General features: G+C 34.3%; 3 protein-coding genes and 1 pseudogene across 4 annotated transcripts, besides 1 other annotated feature; 3 read left to right on the forward strand and 1 right to left on the reverse strand.

Moving 5' to 3' along the window:
- Window positions 1–147: 147 nt before the first annotated feature.
- Window positions 148–459, forward strand: TVAGG3_0863700 (uncharacterized protein; the record flags this gene model as incomplete). The annotated part of the gene is made up of 1 exon (XM_051249793.1): window positions 148–459. The coding sequence occupies one exon, from the start codon at window positions 148–150 to the stop codon at window positions 457–459; it is 312 nt and encodes a 103-aa protein (XP_051085268.1).
- Window positions 460–485: 26 nt separating this feature from the next.
- Window positions 486–13441: part of a mobile genetic element that runs on past the window's edge.
- Window positions 2796–2961, forward strand: TVAGG3_0863720 (uncharacterized protein; the record flags this gene model as incomplete). The annotated part of the gene is made up of 1 exon (XM_051249794.1): window positions 2796–2961. A coding segment is annotated over one exon (166 nt), but the record flags the coding sequence as incomplete, so codon positions are not given.
- TVAGG3_0863730 lies at window positions 4948–5709 on the reverse strand (annotated as a pseudogene). Its single transcript has one exon. A coding segment is annotated over exon 1 (762 nt).
- On the forward strand, window positions 5727–6686 carry TVAGG3_0863740 (organellar and viral DNA polymerase type B; the record flags this gene model as incomplete). The annotated part of the gene is made up of 1 exon (XM_051249795.1): window positions 5727–6686. A coding segment is annotated over one exon (960 nt), but the record flags the coding sequence as incomplete, so codon positions are not given.

Genomic DNA, 13441 nt, shown 5'->3' on the forward strand with positions numbered 1-13441 from the left:
ATTATAAGAATGCAATTAATGAATATATTCGGTCCATTAATTTCGATGAAACAGCTAAAATCAACTTCATGAACAAATACAGGGAATAATAGATTCAAAAGTTCCAGCAAAATAAAAGTTTAAATATATTTTTTTATTCGAATATAAATGAGAAGACGTTTCACTAGTCAAAAGAACACTAACGCAAAAGCAGAGATTACGGTTGGTTATAACGTAAATGATGATAAATCACGAATTATTCAAAATGTTAAAGTTAATGTTAGCCCCGAATTAACAAGGTCAGCAACTCAACCAAATTTATTAACTCGTGACTTACCGAAGAATGAGGAGAATGAAGAAAACCATGAGAATGGAGACCCAATCATTTTATCTGAACCTGGTAAAGAACCTGTTGAAATTCCCACTTATCCAACATACCCCCACCTCTTTCATCAAACATCGAGAACCCATATAAAATAGACATTAATTCTGAATTAATGAAAATTAGTTAGTATACATATCATGGGTACGGAGGCACTGCGCGCCACCTTACCCTTGATATGTGAATTTGACACTTTACAAAACCGTTAACGTATATTTTACAACACAAACGACAACACTAACTTAACCTTAAATATTTACAAAGCCACCAACCACTTCACCTCACTAATGTAAAAAATAAACGTTCTCACTTACAAAAGTATTGCAACTCCTCCCATTGCTGTGCTTCACATAACAGCTCATAATCTTCTGACTCACTTTCTTCTTCATATAGGTCAAAGTCACTGTCAAAATAAATGTTAGTAAGTTTTGACAAAGCTAATGAAACACGCTTACCGTTTGTATCATATGCTTGTATAAACTTTCCATTATGTTTGTTGTCATAAACGCTCAAACTAACTTTACCCTTTCTCCCTCGTATCTGATAGAATGTATTTTCACGAGGAACGAAGAACAAATTCTTGAACTCATGACCGTTGTAGTTTGTTATCTCAATAGTTTTCGTCATTTATATAAAAATAAAATAAAAAATAAACTTAAAAATTAATGATATCACCACTCCCACACGTATGAAAACATAGCACAAAAATAAATTTAGGTGAAGTGGTGAGATCTCACCTCTTTTTTCACCCTGTTGAATTCATTGCTTTATAACTCTCTTCCTTGGTTTCTTTTTAGTTGCTTTCTTTACGTCCGTCTCCAACTTGACTGTCTTTCTTCTTCGTCCGTAATGATACCAGTTACTTCCACCAGTCAATGGGTCAAATGGTCTTTCGTAAGGGTTTCCATACATTCCATAGGGACCATACGGAAGAACTACTGGTGGAGAAGAAACATTTTCTTTAGTTCCATCGACTCTATTTAAATGTATTGTTTCACCTTTCATCTGGTCATTAAAGTCTTTTGCGTGTTTTGCAAACTCATCGTCCTTTCCTAAAGCATTTTCTGACTCAGTCGCAACCAAATTGGATGCTTTATTTATGAGCCCCATTTTATTTAATCTTAACTTCTTTGCAACCCAGCCTCCAATCTTCCCTTTATTTGCATCTAATGTTTTGAAACCCTTCCTCCACTCATTTTATTTACTGCGTCATAAGCTCCAAGTGCTTTTGCTCCAAATGCTAATGCTTTTGTTCCCATTGCGCCTAAAGCTGCCCAAGCTACCATTTACACCATATTAAAATCATCTCTCTTCAATATTATCTCATAAAAGTTCTCGTTACTGGAGAAAGTCAATGAAACATAAGCGTTCTCACGGGCTTCGCCCTCACCGCTTTGCGGTCTATCTAACTTATTTCTTATCTCATCTATACGCTTCAAAATGTCTGAACAATTGCTAACATCTTCTACACAATTATTTCATCATGAATGACCTTCAAGAACAAGCTCATTTAATATGCTATTAAAATCATCTCAATAATGAGTCCATCCTTTCCATCTTTAGGTAGCACAACATCTTTCATTGAAGAAGGTTCGACAAGTCTTATGTTAAACTTACTGACAAAGTTTGTTATACTATAATGCTTCGGCGGCGAATACATATAGTTTGAAAGACATAATATAGATTCTTCAGCAAATTCACTTATACTGGATTTTATAACAATGTTCTCACGAGACCAAATACCACCAATTGACAATCTTGTAAGCAATCCTGCTAACCTTCTACTGTAAACGTCGATGGTAACATTCCACGAAGGTCATCTATTGACATCGTTGAGTCACTGTATTTAAATATTTTCTTAAAGCAATCGTCATTATCTAACCATGCAATAGCTTTGAAGTTTTCATTTGAATATACATCTGCTTCATTAAATGTAAAACCTGACTTCTTTGCAGAGACGACTTTAAAATCTATTGAGTTTGTTTCAAAATTATATGCTATGGTAACTTCTGAAGGTAATGGATGCCCTTCCGCAGTCAGTTGTTCTCTCACTACCGTTTGAAGCTTTGTGTTAAAAACTTTCATGTCATCTCCTGTGTCTAGGTTCACATACACAGCAACAGGAAAACTATCTTGCTTCTTGTTTCATCATTATACCTCAAAACATTAAAGTTCTTCAATAATATTGTTCTTCCTGCTGGAATACTTCGAACTTGTCTGATTTCAATAGCTTTCTCACCTCCTATATACTCTACCCAGTGTCTTGGATATTCATAAGTATACTGACTTTCTTGAATTTTGGTAGGTTTCATCATAACGTGTTCATAGTATATCTTTATAGTCAGTTAGACTCGGTGCTATGTTCTGAATATTTCTGACTTGCATTTTTAATGGAGATAAAATGAAGCATTTAATACATGACGTAGATGAAGTCATGAATGAAACTACAGACAAACTTAACTCTTCTCTTATTCTTCCTTTCAGCAAAGATTATGAATTCTGTTCAAATGGTGTGTATTTCTATTGTGGAAAGATGGGTTCAGGTAAGACATTTAACCTCATTCGTCATATACTCATAACAGAGCGTTTAGGAAACGACTCTTACTATGACCAAATCATTATATCAGCAACTTCAGACTCTATGGACTCAACAGCGAAAACATTCATGTCAAAAGTTCAAGCCTCTGTCGTTAAAGTTCCAGATAGCGAACTCATTGAATTTCTTCAACGTTACATTCGACGTAAGAGAAAATATTATGCCATCGTAGAGTTCATACAGTCAGGAATGCAAAAGACTTCTGAGGAGATGGAAAGAATTATTGACAAACACCACTTACGTCAGTACTCAGGAGTTTACGATATGAAACGACTGACAAACTACATTCTATCAAAACTTTCAAAATACCCCTTCAAAAAATATCCTTCAAACACTCTGCTCGTTTGCGACGACTTCGCCGGAAAAGGTTTAGTTTCAAAGCCTGACTCACCATTAGCTAACATCATAACTAAAGTCAGACATTACCATTTAACTGTAGCAATACTTATGCAAACATGGCGCTTTCTTGCTTTAAACATAAAACGTCTCATAACTGACTTCGTTATCTTTCAAGGTTTCTCACGCTATGATATTGAACTCATATGGAAACAGTCAGGTATAACATTACCTTTTGAAGAAATTTGGGAAGCATATAAGTCTCTCATCTCTCCTCGTTCATACCTTGAGATTCATATCATGACTAATACCATTAAAGTCAAAAATATTCCATGGGAACGACCAACATTGTTTTAAAGTTTAACCTTCAATTGACTGATGATAAACAAATTCCATGCATCTCTGTCGCCATTTCTGTTAATATTTTTGCTGTCATTCATATCATCCACTTCTCCATCCGTTAGCTTTTGAGGATATGTTAGAATAGCTGTTCTTAAATGAAGGCTTCTCACCTTTGAGAGCATAAACTCTATAACTTTCTGCATACTTTATGTTTGAACCTCCTGAGCCATCATTGACATAAATTTTTATAGGCTTCCACCCTTTGTTCATGTTCCTGCTTCTTCCCTTAGCTCTTTTGTTCAGTAGTTCTACATCTTTATACACAGCACCTGTCTCAGTGAATTCAACAATATTTTCATTCGTTAGCTTTACATTCAAACCCTTGTCGAGTATATTTTCATTTCATACATATAAAAGGTTTTTATTCTATATGAAATGAGAAGCAAATCCATCTTAGCTGGTGCCGTTAATGTTCCAATTGAACCAACATCAAATGTTGACTCACGAACGACAAACAATATTGTCATAAAGAACTATAGTTCAGAGTGTTTGAAAAAAAAGAACCAGAACTTAAGTCGGTGAATTTAAACACAGCTTCAAACGCTAACGCTACATCAGATGTTAAGTTAGAGTATCCACCACTGGACCAAATTCTTTCAAGAGAAGCCAACGACAACCCTTACACAAATGTCAAACAAATCCTTCAGATAACGTAGACCATTACCTTCTTCAGTTATACCAAACAATTTTACTCAAAGACGATAAGAAGCTTTTGACAAATCTTATAAGTAAGAACCAAATAATTCTAACAAAGGAGGACCTTGAAAATGTTATATCACGAATAACAGGAAAGCAATGTGTCATTGACTATCTCGACCCTGAAATCGAATGCTGTGGTCAAACTCCACTATTCATGAAAATAGGTAACATCCGCATCATTGAAACACCAGGAACTACAGGAGTTGAGTTTAAGTATAGATATTCGAACGAGTATACAAAACTTTCAACAGAATATAAACTTTGTTTGAAATATGTTTTAGTAAATTAAAGCAGTCAGGAGGGCTCTTTGAGCCCATCTTGGCGCTTTGCGCCGTCAGTCAAAAAAATTTTCAAGTTAGCAATTTGTAATATCTATCCAAAACTTCTTCAACAGTATCGAACTCATCTTCATAATGCAAACCTAATCTTATTGACTTGGTGCAGTTTTCACTAACACAATATTTTTCTGTTCTCTTGACTGACATAACTAACTCATTTGTTTCATCAAACAGCAACAACCAAAGTTCATGACCTAATACATAACATTCATACTTTATATTTTTAGCTCTGAGTTCTCTTGTAAGCTGTTGCATTTAATATTTTCTAAAAAGTCAACTTCAACAGTCATTCGCACTGGTGCCTTCAGTTCTACAGGCTCTCCTTGAAAGTCAACAAGTCTGAATTGCATGTCTTTCAAATTATGAGGACTAATGCGAACCCATTTACCTAAATGAGTTGCTATGACAGGAACGTTTGGAATGAACATTGAATTTACTTCATAACAGAAAGATTTATACTCTACTGAACCTTTACTATTAACTCCTGAAATGCCTGTGACATTAGCTATTTTAGACTCAATGTATAAACAATTACCATAACATACATATGGAACAGATTTCATCTCAATCGTTTTGTCAACGCTTTTTAAAGGAAATGTCATATGGTATGTACCCAAAAGAAGTTGTACTCTATGACTCATTCGTGTTATCTTAAACTCCTTCTTGCTACTGAACTTCAATGTTCCCTCAGAAGAGAGTTCGACATCTATGTTGTCAATAGTTTCTTCATTTATGAGAGTATCTATGACTCCAGCAATTTTATCTATTCTATACTCTGCTCTGTTAGGAAATGTTATAACACTTCTTTTGTCATCTATTTCAATCTCTATGAAATCTTTTCATCTGTTATGAAAAGTTGCGATAGTATTGAAGTCAACAACTCTGAAAGCAAGCGCTTCATTCTGAAGACCTAAGTTTGTTTGTAACTTTACTGTCCCGTATTCGTTTGGGTCTGTACTTTGCAAATAGAACAACATTTTATTCTCATTAAAATATGACTATTGCTGCATATGCGTATGAAACAAATGAAGCAAGAAGAGCACATGAACTAGTAAACGAAAACTCAACTTTAACCATTGAAGGCAATGATTTAGTCATTGACAATGGAAAAACTAAAAAAGTCATTGATTTCGATACTTTTAACACGTATGACCCATTCATTACAATAAGTAAAGTTCCTATCATAAATGATGGAACGGTGCAATATATAAATTCTACAGTAGATGCCTCATTAGTGAAAGTATTAAATGTTCTCATTGAATTGTTAAAGAGCTTTCGATTTGACGACAACATTAAATGCCTAAAGAATTTAGTCATGAATGAGAAACAAATTCTCGGCGTTGCTGGTAACAGTAATGATGTACACCTTATGACATTAGAATATTATAACGAACATAAAGATGAACTGAAAGGAGAGAAGGGTGACACCGGACCTCAAGGACCACAAGGAATACAAGGACCTCAAGGCGAAAACGGTTTGGATGGTGAAGATGGAAAGGATGGAAAAACTGCTAAATCATGGATATGGAACCTTATAAATACTGGTTTAACAGCTGCTTCATATGGAGTTCTTCAATACCAAATCGGAAAGATATGGGCGGTACTTGGTGAAGAAGTTTTAAATGACGTTAAAAATGCTTTGAACTTCATTTCAAATGGTTCGGATACTATTAAAACTTTATCTGGTTGGATGCAAGAAACAAGGAGTCAAATAGATACTGTAAGACGTATAGCAAACAATGCACGTACGGGATTGGATACTTTACGAGAAGCACAAAATACACTAAAGGAAGCAAATGATATTCTTGGCTCAGTATCAGACATGCATGAAGATTGGTTTAAAGGTATTGACAAATCTTTAAAAAATCACAGTCAGTCTATTGCTGACTACAAGAAAAGTATAGATTTTTTACATAGTGCTATGGACGTACATGATGGAAGCATAAGGAACTTACTTAATGCTAACAATAACTTACCAGGAACTATTAAAGCATTTATAAAGTCCTTTGTAAAACCTGGTGCTCTAACATTTAGTCTTTGAGAGCAAGAGCATTGAAGTCAAGAGATGCAGAAACTCCAACAGAACCTACAGAAGGAACTAAAACAACAGAAACTCCAGAAGAACCACCAAAACCAACAGCTAATGAAATATTGTTCGAATATTTTCCAAGGTACTCTGTTCTCATTGCATACATTCAAGAAATACTTAAGAAAGCAGACTTGACTTTAGGAGATGATGAAAGTTCTGTATATCTTTCGTTCCAGTTTCAAATAGCAGAACTTTTGAGACAGATATGCTTAATGTATGACAACATCTCTGATTTCACAAGATATGATGACGACCATGACCCCGAACACGGTGAAGAAGAAGTTTTACAAACATCCATTAAGACAGGAAAGGTTTTAACTCAAAGTCTCATTATTGACACCAAAGATGGCGAAGTGGACGTTCTTCAAGAGCTGAAGAAAAATACTTCTTCGGGAGGTGGTGGTAGGCATGAACTTGAAATAAATGAGATAGAAGAGAAATTAGCCGAAAAAGCAGATAAAAACCATGTTCATTATATAACTTCAGACGAACAGATTATAACGGACTACCATGGATATTTAACACAGGATGAAGAAGTGAAGACGAAAGATGTTAATGAAAGAAGATATAAATTCATTCGTGCTAAAGGTTATGACATAGGCTGTACTGTACAGTATGATGTAGCTAAAGCACCAGAAGCATTTGGTTATACTGGTGAAATTTATGCTTCATACTTCTTTGTTAACGGTGTATTAGTTGAACCAAGATTTACATTGAGAGTTAAGGCAAAAATAACTTTTGAAGATGCTATTAAAAGTAAAGCTGACAAAGATGAACTTGACGCAATGAACAAAGTTTTGAAATCTCATAAACACAATATCTCCGATATAAATGAACTTCAAGCTACATTAGACAGTAAAGCCGACAAGAACCATACACATGAATCCTTCACTACTGTTAGAGCAGACGACATAATATTGAACTATACCCTTGGTTCAAGTGCACCTTTAGAGAATCCAAGTACAAGCGTAAAAGATACACTAAACTCCTTAAATAACAAATGTATGAATATCGAAGGTCATGTCAGAAACTTTGAAACACATGAACTACCAGCAATGTTAGATAAGAAAGCAGATAAAGAACATACACATAACTCCTTCTCAACTGTTGCTATAGAAAGTATTGAAGGAACGGTTGGCGGAACTGGTGGGGATGCATTATATTATAAACTCCTAACTTTCCACAAGGTTTAACATCGAATGAAAACATAACAACGAAGAAAAAAATTAGCTGTAAAAATGTTTATGTCATGGGTGATGAAAATAATGTTAAATTCACTGCTCAAGATTTATATGATAAGAAAGCAGACAAAACAGAGCTTCAAACATTAAAGACTGAAATACTTCAAACATTATATCCTGTTGGTTCTATTTATACGTCAATGAATTCAACAAATCCGGCAACAGTTCTGGGTTTTGGTACATGGAAGCAGATTGTAGACAAATTCTTATATGTACTAATAATTTCCAAAACAAGCCGGTGGTTCAAGAAAAATTAAGTGACGCAAACGTTCTATACTTCACAAGAGTTAGGCAGTAGTTTTGAAACAAAAGAGCTTTCTTCCGCTGAAGTGCAACGATACTACATAATTATTATGTCATAAAGAACTTCTAACATTGACTTACTTCAGTATTGCTTTAAATCTTCTCCGAACAGAAAGAATATTAGAGAAGGGTGAACAAATGTGAAATATTATCTGCTTCATCTCTTTTTGCAGACATAACGAACCAAAGATGTTACTACAAGAAAATTTTCTTACACAAAGGTTGAAGAAGCTGTCTATTGACATTGACGAGGGAAAGTGAATGCGTTGAAGAAATAGACCTCTGAAGCCTTATTTAAGCAATAATATAATATTTTTGAATAACTGATGGTGTCCTACGTCACCATGTCACCCAGGTTAATTAACTTCTCTTTAAAAATTGATGACAACAGACTATTTTATCGACAACACAGCAGGATTAATGTGCAAAAATGAAATGTTATCCGCATTTCATGTTATCCGGCTTAATGTTATTCGTTAATGTGTATCAGTGTCGAACATAATGTGACGTTAGGATCATGACTTCTTCGTAAATGAGCTGTAAATATAGCACAAAAATATATTTAGGTGATCGAGGTGAGATCTCACCCGTTTTTTCACGCTCTTTTTTTCACCTTCATTCTCTTTCGTTAATGTTGTCGTGACTTCATCATAATGTTGTCGTGATATTCATTCTTCTCTTTGAAGTTATCGAAATATTCTGTATTTTTTCCGCTTCAGTAATTTAAGTCCTTACTTTGAATGGTAATATTGTGCAACTTTGATGTCCATAGTGTGTTTTAGGAAGAGTAATTTTTGGAACAATTTCCTTTAATTTTGCTCATATCGTGTCATTTGAATGGGTAAGTTTTTCACGATAGAACCAGCTTCTCTGTCAGAATTCTATATATCTTAGCTAAGTCATAAAAGCTCTTGCTTGTTCTTCTGACTAATGCTAACATAACCTCATCTTTATCTTCTTCTTTCTCCAATTCTTCAGCTATATTATCACTATACTATAACTCTTTTTCCTCTTCCATTATGGTACTCGAACGCGGTATTCTTTTCTGTATGCTTTTGTTCTTTGGAATTCAATGACTTCATTTGTTGCTTGAACGTTTTCTTTTCCATCTCTCCAACGTTTCTGCTTTATTATAGTTTCAATCTAACTATCATGAAATATAACAAGCCATAACGAGGTGAAGCCCATATTGCCTACAGCGTTTACTAAGGTCATGAAACATAATAACTTTTCAAACCAGGAGCGCCAAAATTCTTGCGCATTATTCATACGGAATCTTCTTCTCTCAGATCTTTCCGAGCCCCAGGGAAATCAATATGTAGGAAATTCTTCTAAAAAGCTTCCTTTTGATCTGTTGGCTTTTCAAACCCAATGATATGATGCTTTGCTAGAACGAAGAGTCAATCTCATTATACTTTGCATTTGGTTACATGTCCATCTTTGCACTGAACGAATGAACGTAACTGTTTGTTATACTGTATGTAACTCGTCTATTCTTCATATAGCTTCCATGCGATCTATAAGTGCTGTTTGTTGGTTCTGATGACGTTGTCATTACTGTCTTTACATACAAGAAAGTAAAAAAATAAATAAAAGATAAAACTAACTTTATTTTTCTGACTTCACCAAAAAAGACCAAAGAATAAACGTTTACATGTATTTTTTCAGCCAATATCGTCAAAATAATTTTATAGCTTTATTCTATCTCATCTTACTTCAAACAGTTTCTTTTTACTTTCTGTCGCTGGAGCAACCATACATTTTCTCAAAAACTTCAAGCATTTCGTTTCAAGCAGCTCTCAATCATTACAAACACAACCTTGACTCTATTGACTGTACTGCATAATCTTTGAGTTATATTATATGTCCTTCCTATCTTATATCTTTTTTGTGTTGAAAGTCCTTCGGTTTCTGAACGATGTAAAGTATAAGCCTTCACTTGCAACGTTCGTATGAATGAACATATAGTTATGAGTTATATCCAACAACTGGGTCTAACCATAACAAAACTATTGGTATAAGCATTTTGTTCTATAAGATATGCTCTTGTTCCATGAAGTGCTACTCGATATCATAGCTCAGGATTTCTTGTCAAAATTTTCTGAGTTGAAGCATTTCTAACCCAGTCGTTTGTTTTCTTTCCAGATGGAGATATAATGTCTGACAAAGAATATTTTGTTTGTATTTTCTTTGAGTATTACGTTTAAATCACCTATTCTAACGCACTTTTGGTGTCATTGTCTATCTTTCTAACTGTTTCAAAGCTCAATGTTTGTCATACTGTCTCTTACATACAATAAAAAAATAAATTAAAAATACAAATTAGCGTTATTTTTCTAAACTAATGAAATTCATTATTTTTGTGCTGAATTCAATAAAATAATTTGTTAGGTGATAAGAGTGGTTAGTTTTGTCACCTAATGTTTTCACCTCTTTTTTTCACCCTCTTTGTTTTCACAAGCGTTTTACATGAATTGTACGATGTATATTTGAAATCCTAAACAATTTCGTAGCTTCAATTTCTTCTTTTAGTACACGAATGTTTAATCATACCGAAAGTTCTCTTTATATTTCTATGACGGTCAGACAGAAGGAAATGCTTCTGCAGTTGGAGAGTTTTTGTTCAGTAAATGTCAACATATCCATTTATTTCCTGCTGGCTTTTCTGCTTCTTTCTTTAAGTCTGCACTAGTTCGTTTCGCATTCTTTCTATCTCTTGACTGATGTAGATTATAGTTTCTTATTGCTGCTTTACATTTTGAACATTGCGGCGATTCATTTTTGCGTTATATCATTGAAATAAAACCAGCTAGAACAACTAAGGCGTCAATGGTTTCTTTAACTCAAAAGCTGCTGGTTTTAACTGTTCATCAATACCTTACCTCTTCTATCTTTATCTCTTATTTCCCAAACACATTTTGCAACTAATGAAAAAAGTTATCGTATGTCTTAAACTCCACCGATTATATATTCAGAAATATTTTTATAAACGCATGTCGCAATCTTTGTCCATACTTTATGGTTGCATATGATATCCTAAAATCAATTACTTTTTACGGTATGAATTTCTTTATTTCTACTGAGTCAGTTGGTTTCACTTCTATTTTGTTTCGAGAATTCAGGAATAGTTAGTTTTTGCTGTTGGATTTCAGGCAATTTGGGGTAAATGGTCAATAATGTCCTGTATTTCATAAAGATACATGTTCATTTGTTTCATCTTTTCGCACTACAGTCTAGAATTACTTGTAAAATTCTTTCTTTATCTTCTGGATTCTTTCGCAAATATATGAAGAAGGAATAAAGCTTTTCATCTCTTACCAACATTGACGAGGATTCATGATAGCGAGTTTGGTGCTGTATTGTTTGAATTTTGTGTCCATTGTTGAAATCATATCTTTACAAAATAAAAAAAATAAATAAAAATAAAACTAACTATTTCTATCTTAAGGAAATTCATGAAAATTCACGAGAAAGCAAAAAGCAATCTGAGCCGCTAAGCGGTGAGGGTGAAAAAACAGGTGAAAAAAAATCTCACCTCTTCACCTAAAATATATTTTGGTGTAAATTTATTTAAAATAGAATGGTACCATTAATAATACATGAGCTGTTCTCATTCATGTCTTGATTGTACATCTAATGGAAAAAGTTTTAGAAGAATTTTCTTATTCTTTCTTGGCTTATTTTTGTCTTTCCATACTCCGGCTTCTAATGGTCCCAGATGTGTTCGGCTTCGACCTCTCTCAAGTTCTTAGATGGTATAACAATCTCAACGCCTCTTCATATCTTACTTATAATGTTCATCGTTTATGTTGTAACCAAGTATTTCAATAACACTCCTCGCTTTGCTTCGTCAATGGTTTCAGCAAGTTTGCATTACTATTTCAACTAATTTTATGACGAGGATAAAACGAATTAGAGTCGTCGCGCAGCTTTTATAAGAATCCATTACCTTGCGCGTAGAGTCTACGATATAATAGTTTCTACTTAACCTTAAACGTTTCTTTGTGCAACGTGTTTCGTCGTCAAGAACTACACGAACTTTTGTTTACAGGAATGGGGTAAATTGTGTTTTGAATTTCTGATATTTTGTGTTGACTTCGTTTCTTTTGTATATACTTTTTCTTCTTGTTGTTGTTCATTGAATTTGGTGTATGTCCTGTTGCTAGAATGTGTTGAGGAATTATATACTTCGAGAAAATGTTTCATTGTTTCTTCGGTAAAGTCTCGCTCTTGATTAAATCTCCTGAGAGTCTTATGAAGCGTTTATGATGCCGAGTATGTTATGGTATGCGTCTTCAGTATAGTGTAGTGAGTTATTGTTATGCTTAATGAGAAAATCTGTGATTTCATTGCCTGAGGTATGCACGTGTCTTGGTCTGATGTTAAAGTACTTGGGCTATGTTCTGCTACAAACTTTTGTAAAACTCTTTAACACTTCACGAGTTCCTTTATCCTCATTGGATATGCATATGTTTTGCGAGTGTAACATTAATGAACGATGAGGAATGGTTTATGTCCTCCTTTTCTGCTTTGAACGAGAGTGTCAAATTGGTATGCGTCAGGAGTGTTGGGTAATTGGTAAAAAGTATGTCGTAAGGGTTTATTTTTTTTGATGTACAACATTTTTGTCAAAGAACCTTTTCACTTCGAGCTCTGTTAGTAATCCCCAACTCTTTGCAGCTTCATTGAATTTCTTAAATGACCTTCACGGTGATGATTCGAATACTTCTTTCAAGCTCATTTATGTAAAGTTATATAGATTTTATTTCTAGCTCAAGCGCCTTCTTGCAACGCGCGGTAACCATGCGAATACAGTCATAAATGGTGGCATATAATCTGCACCCGAGCCTGTTGGATTTTGTTGTGAAAGTATGGACATGATTTCCTCCGGTTCAGTTTGTCGAAAAGTCTTTTTTTCGCTGAATTGTTATAAGATGGAGATAAAACGTCATTGCCAGCTTCTAACTCTGAGTTGTATAATGGGTGGTCTCTTATATGAGTGTCTTAATGGTCGCCAGAAAAGTTTGTCGTTCCTGTATGAGTGTGCGGAGTGTTTGTGTTCTTTAATGTTTCTTT

Source organism: Trichomonas vaginalis, chromosome VI (assembly GCF_026262505.1).
Source record: "Trichomonas vaginalis G3 chromosome VI, whole genome shotgun sequence".
Lineage (NCBI taxonomy): Eukaryota > Parabasalia > Trichomonadida > Trichomonadidae > Trichomonas > Trichomonas vaginalis.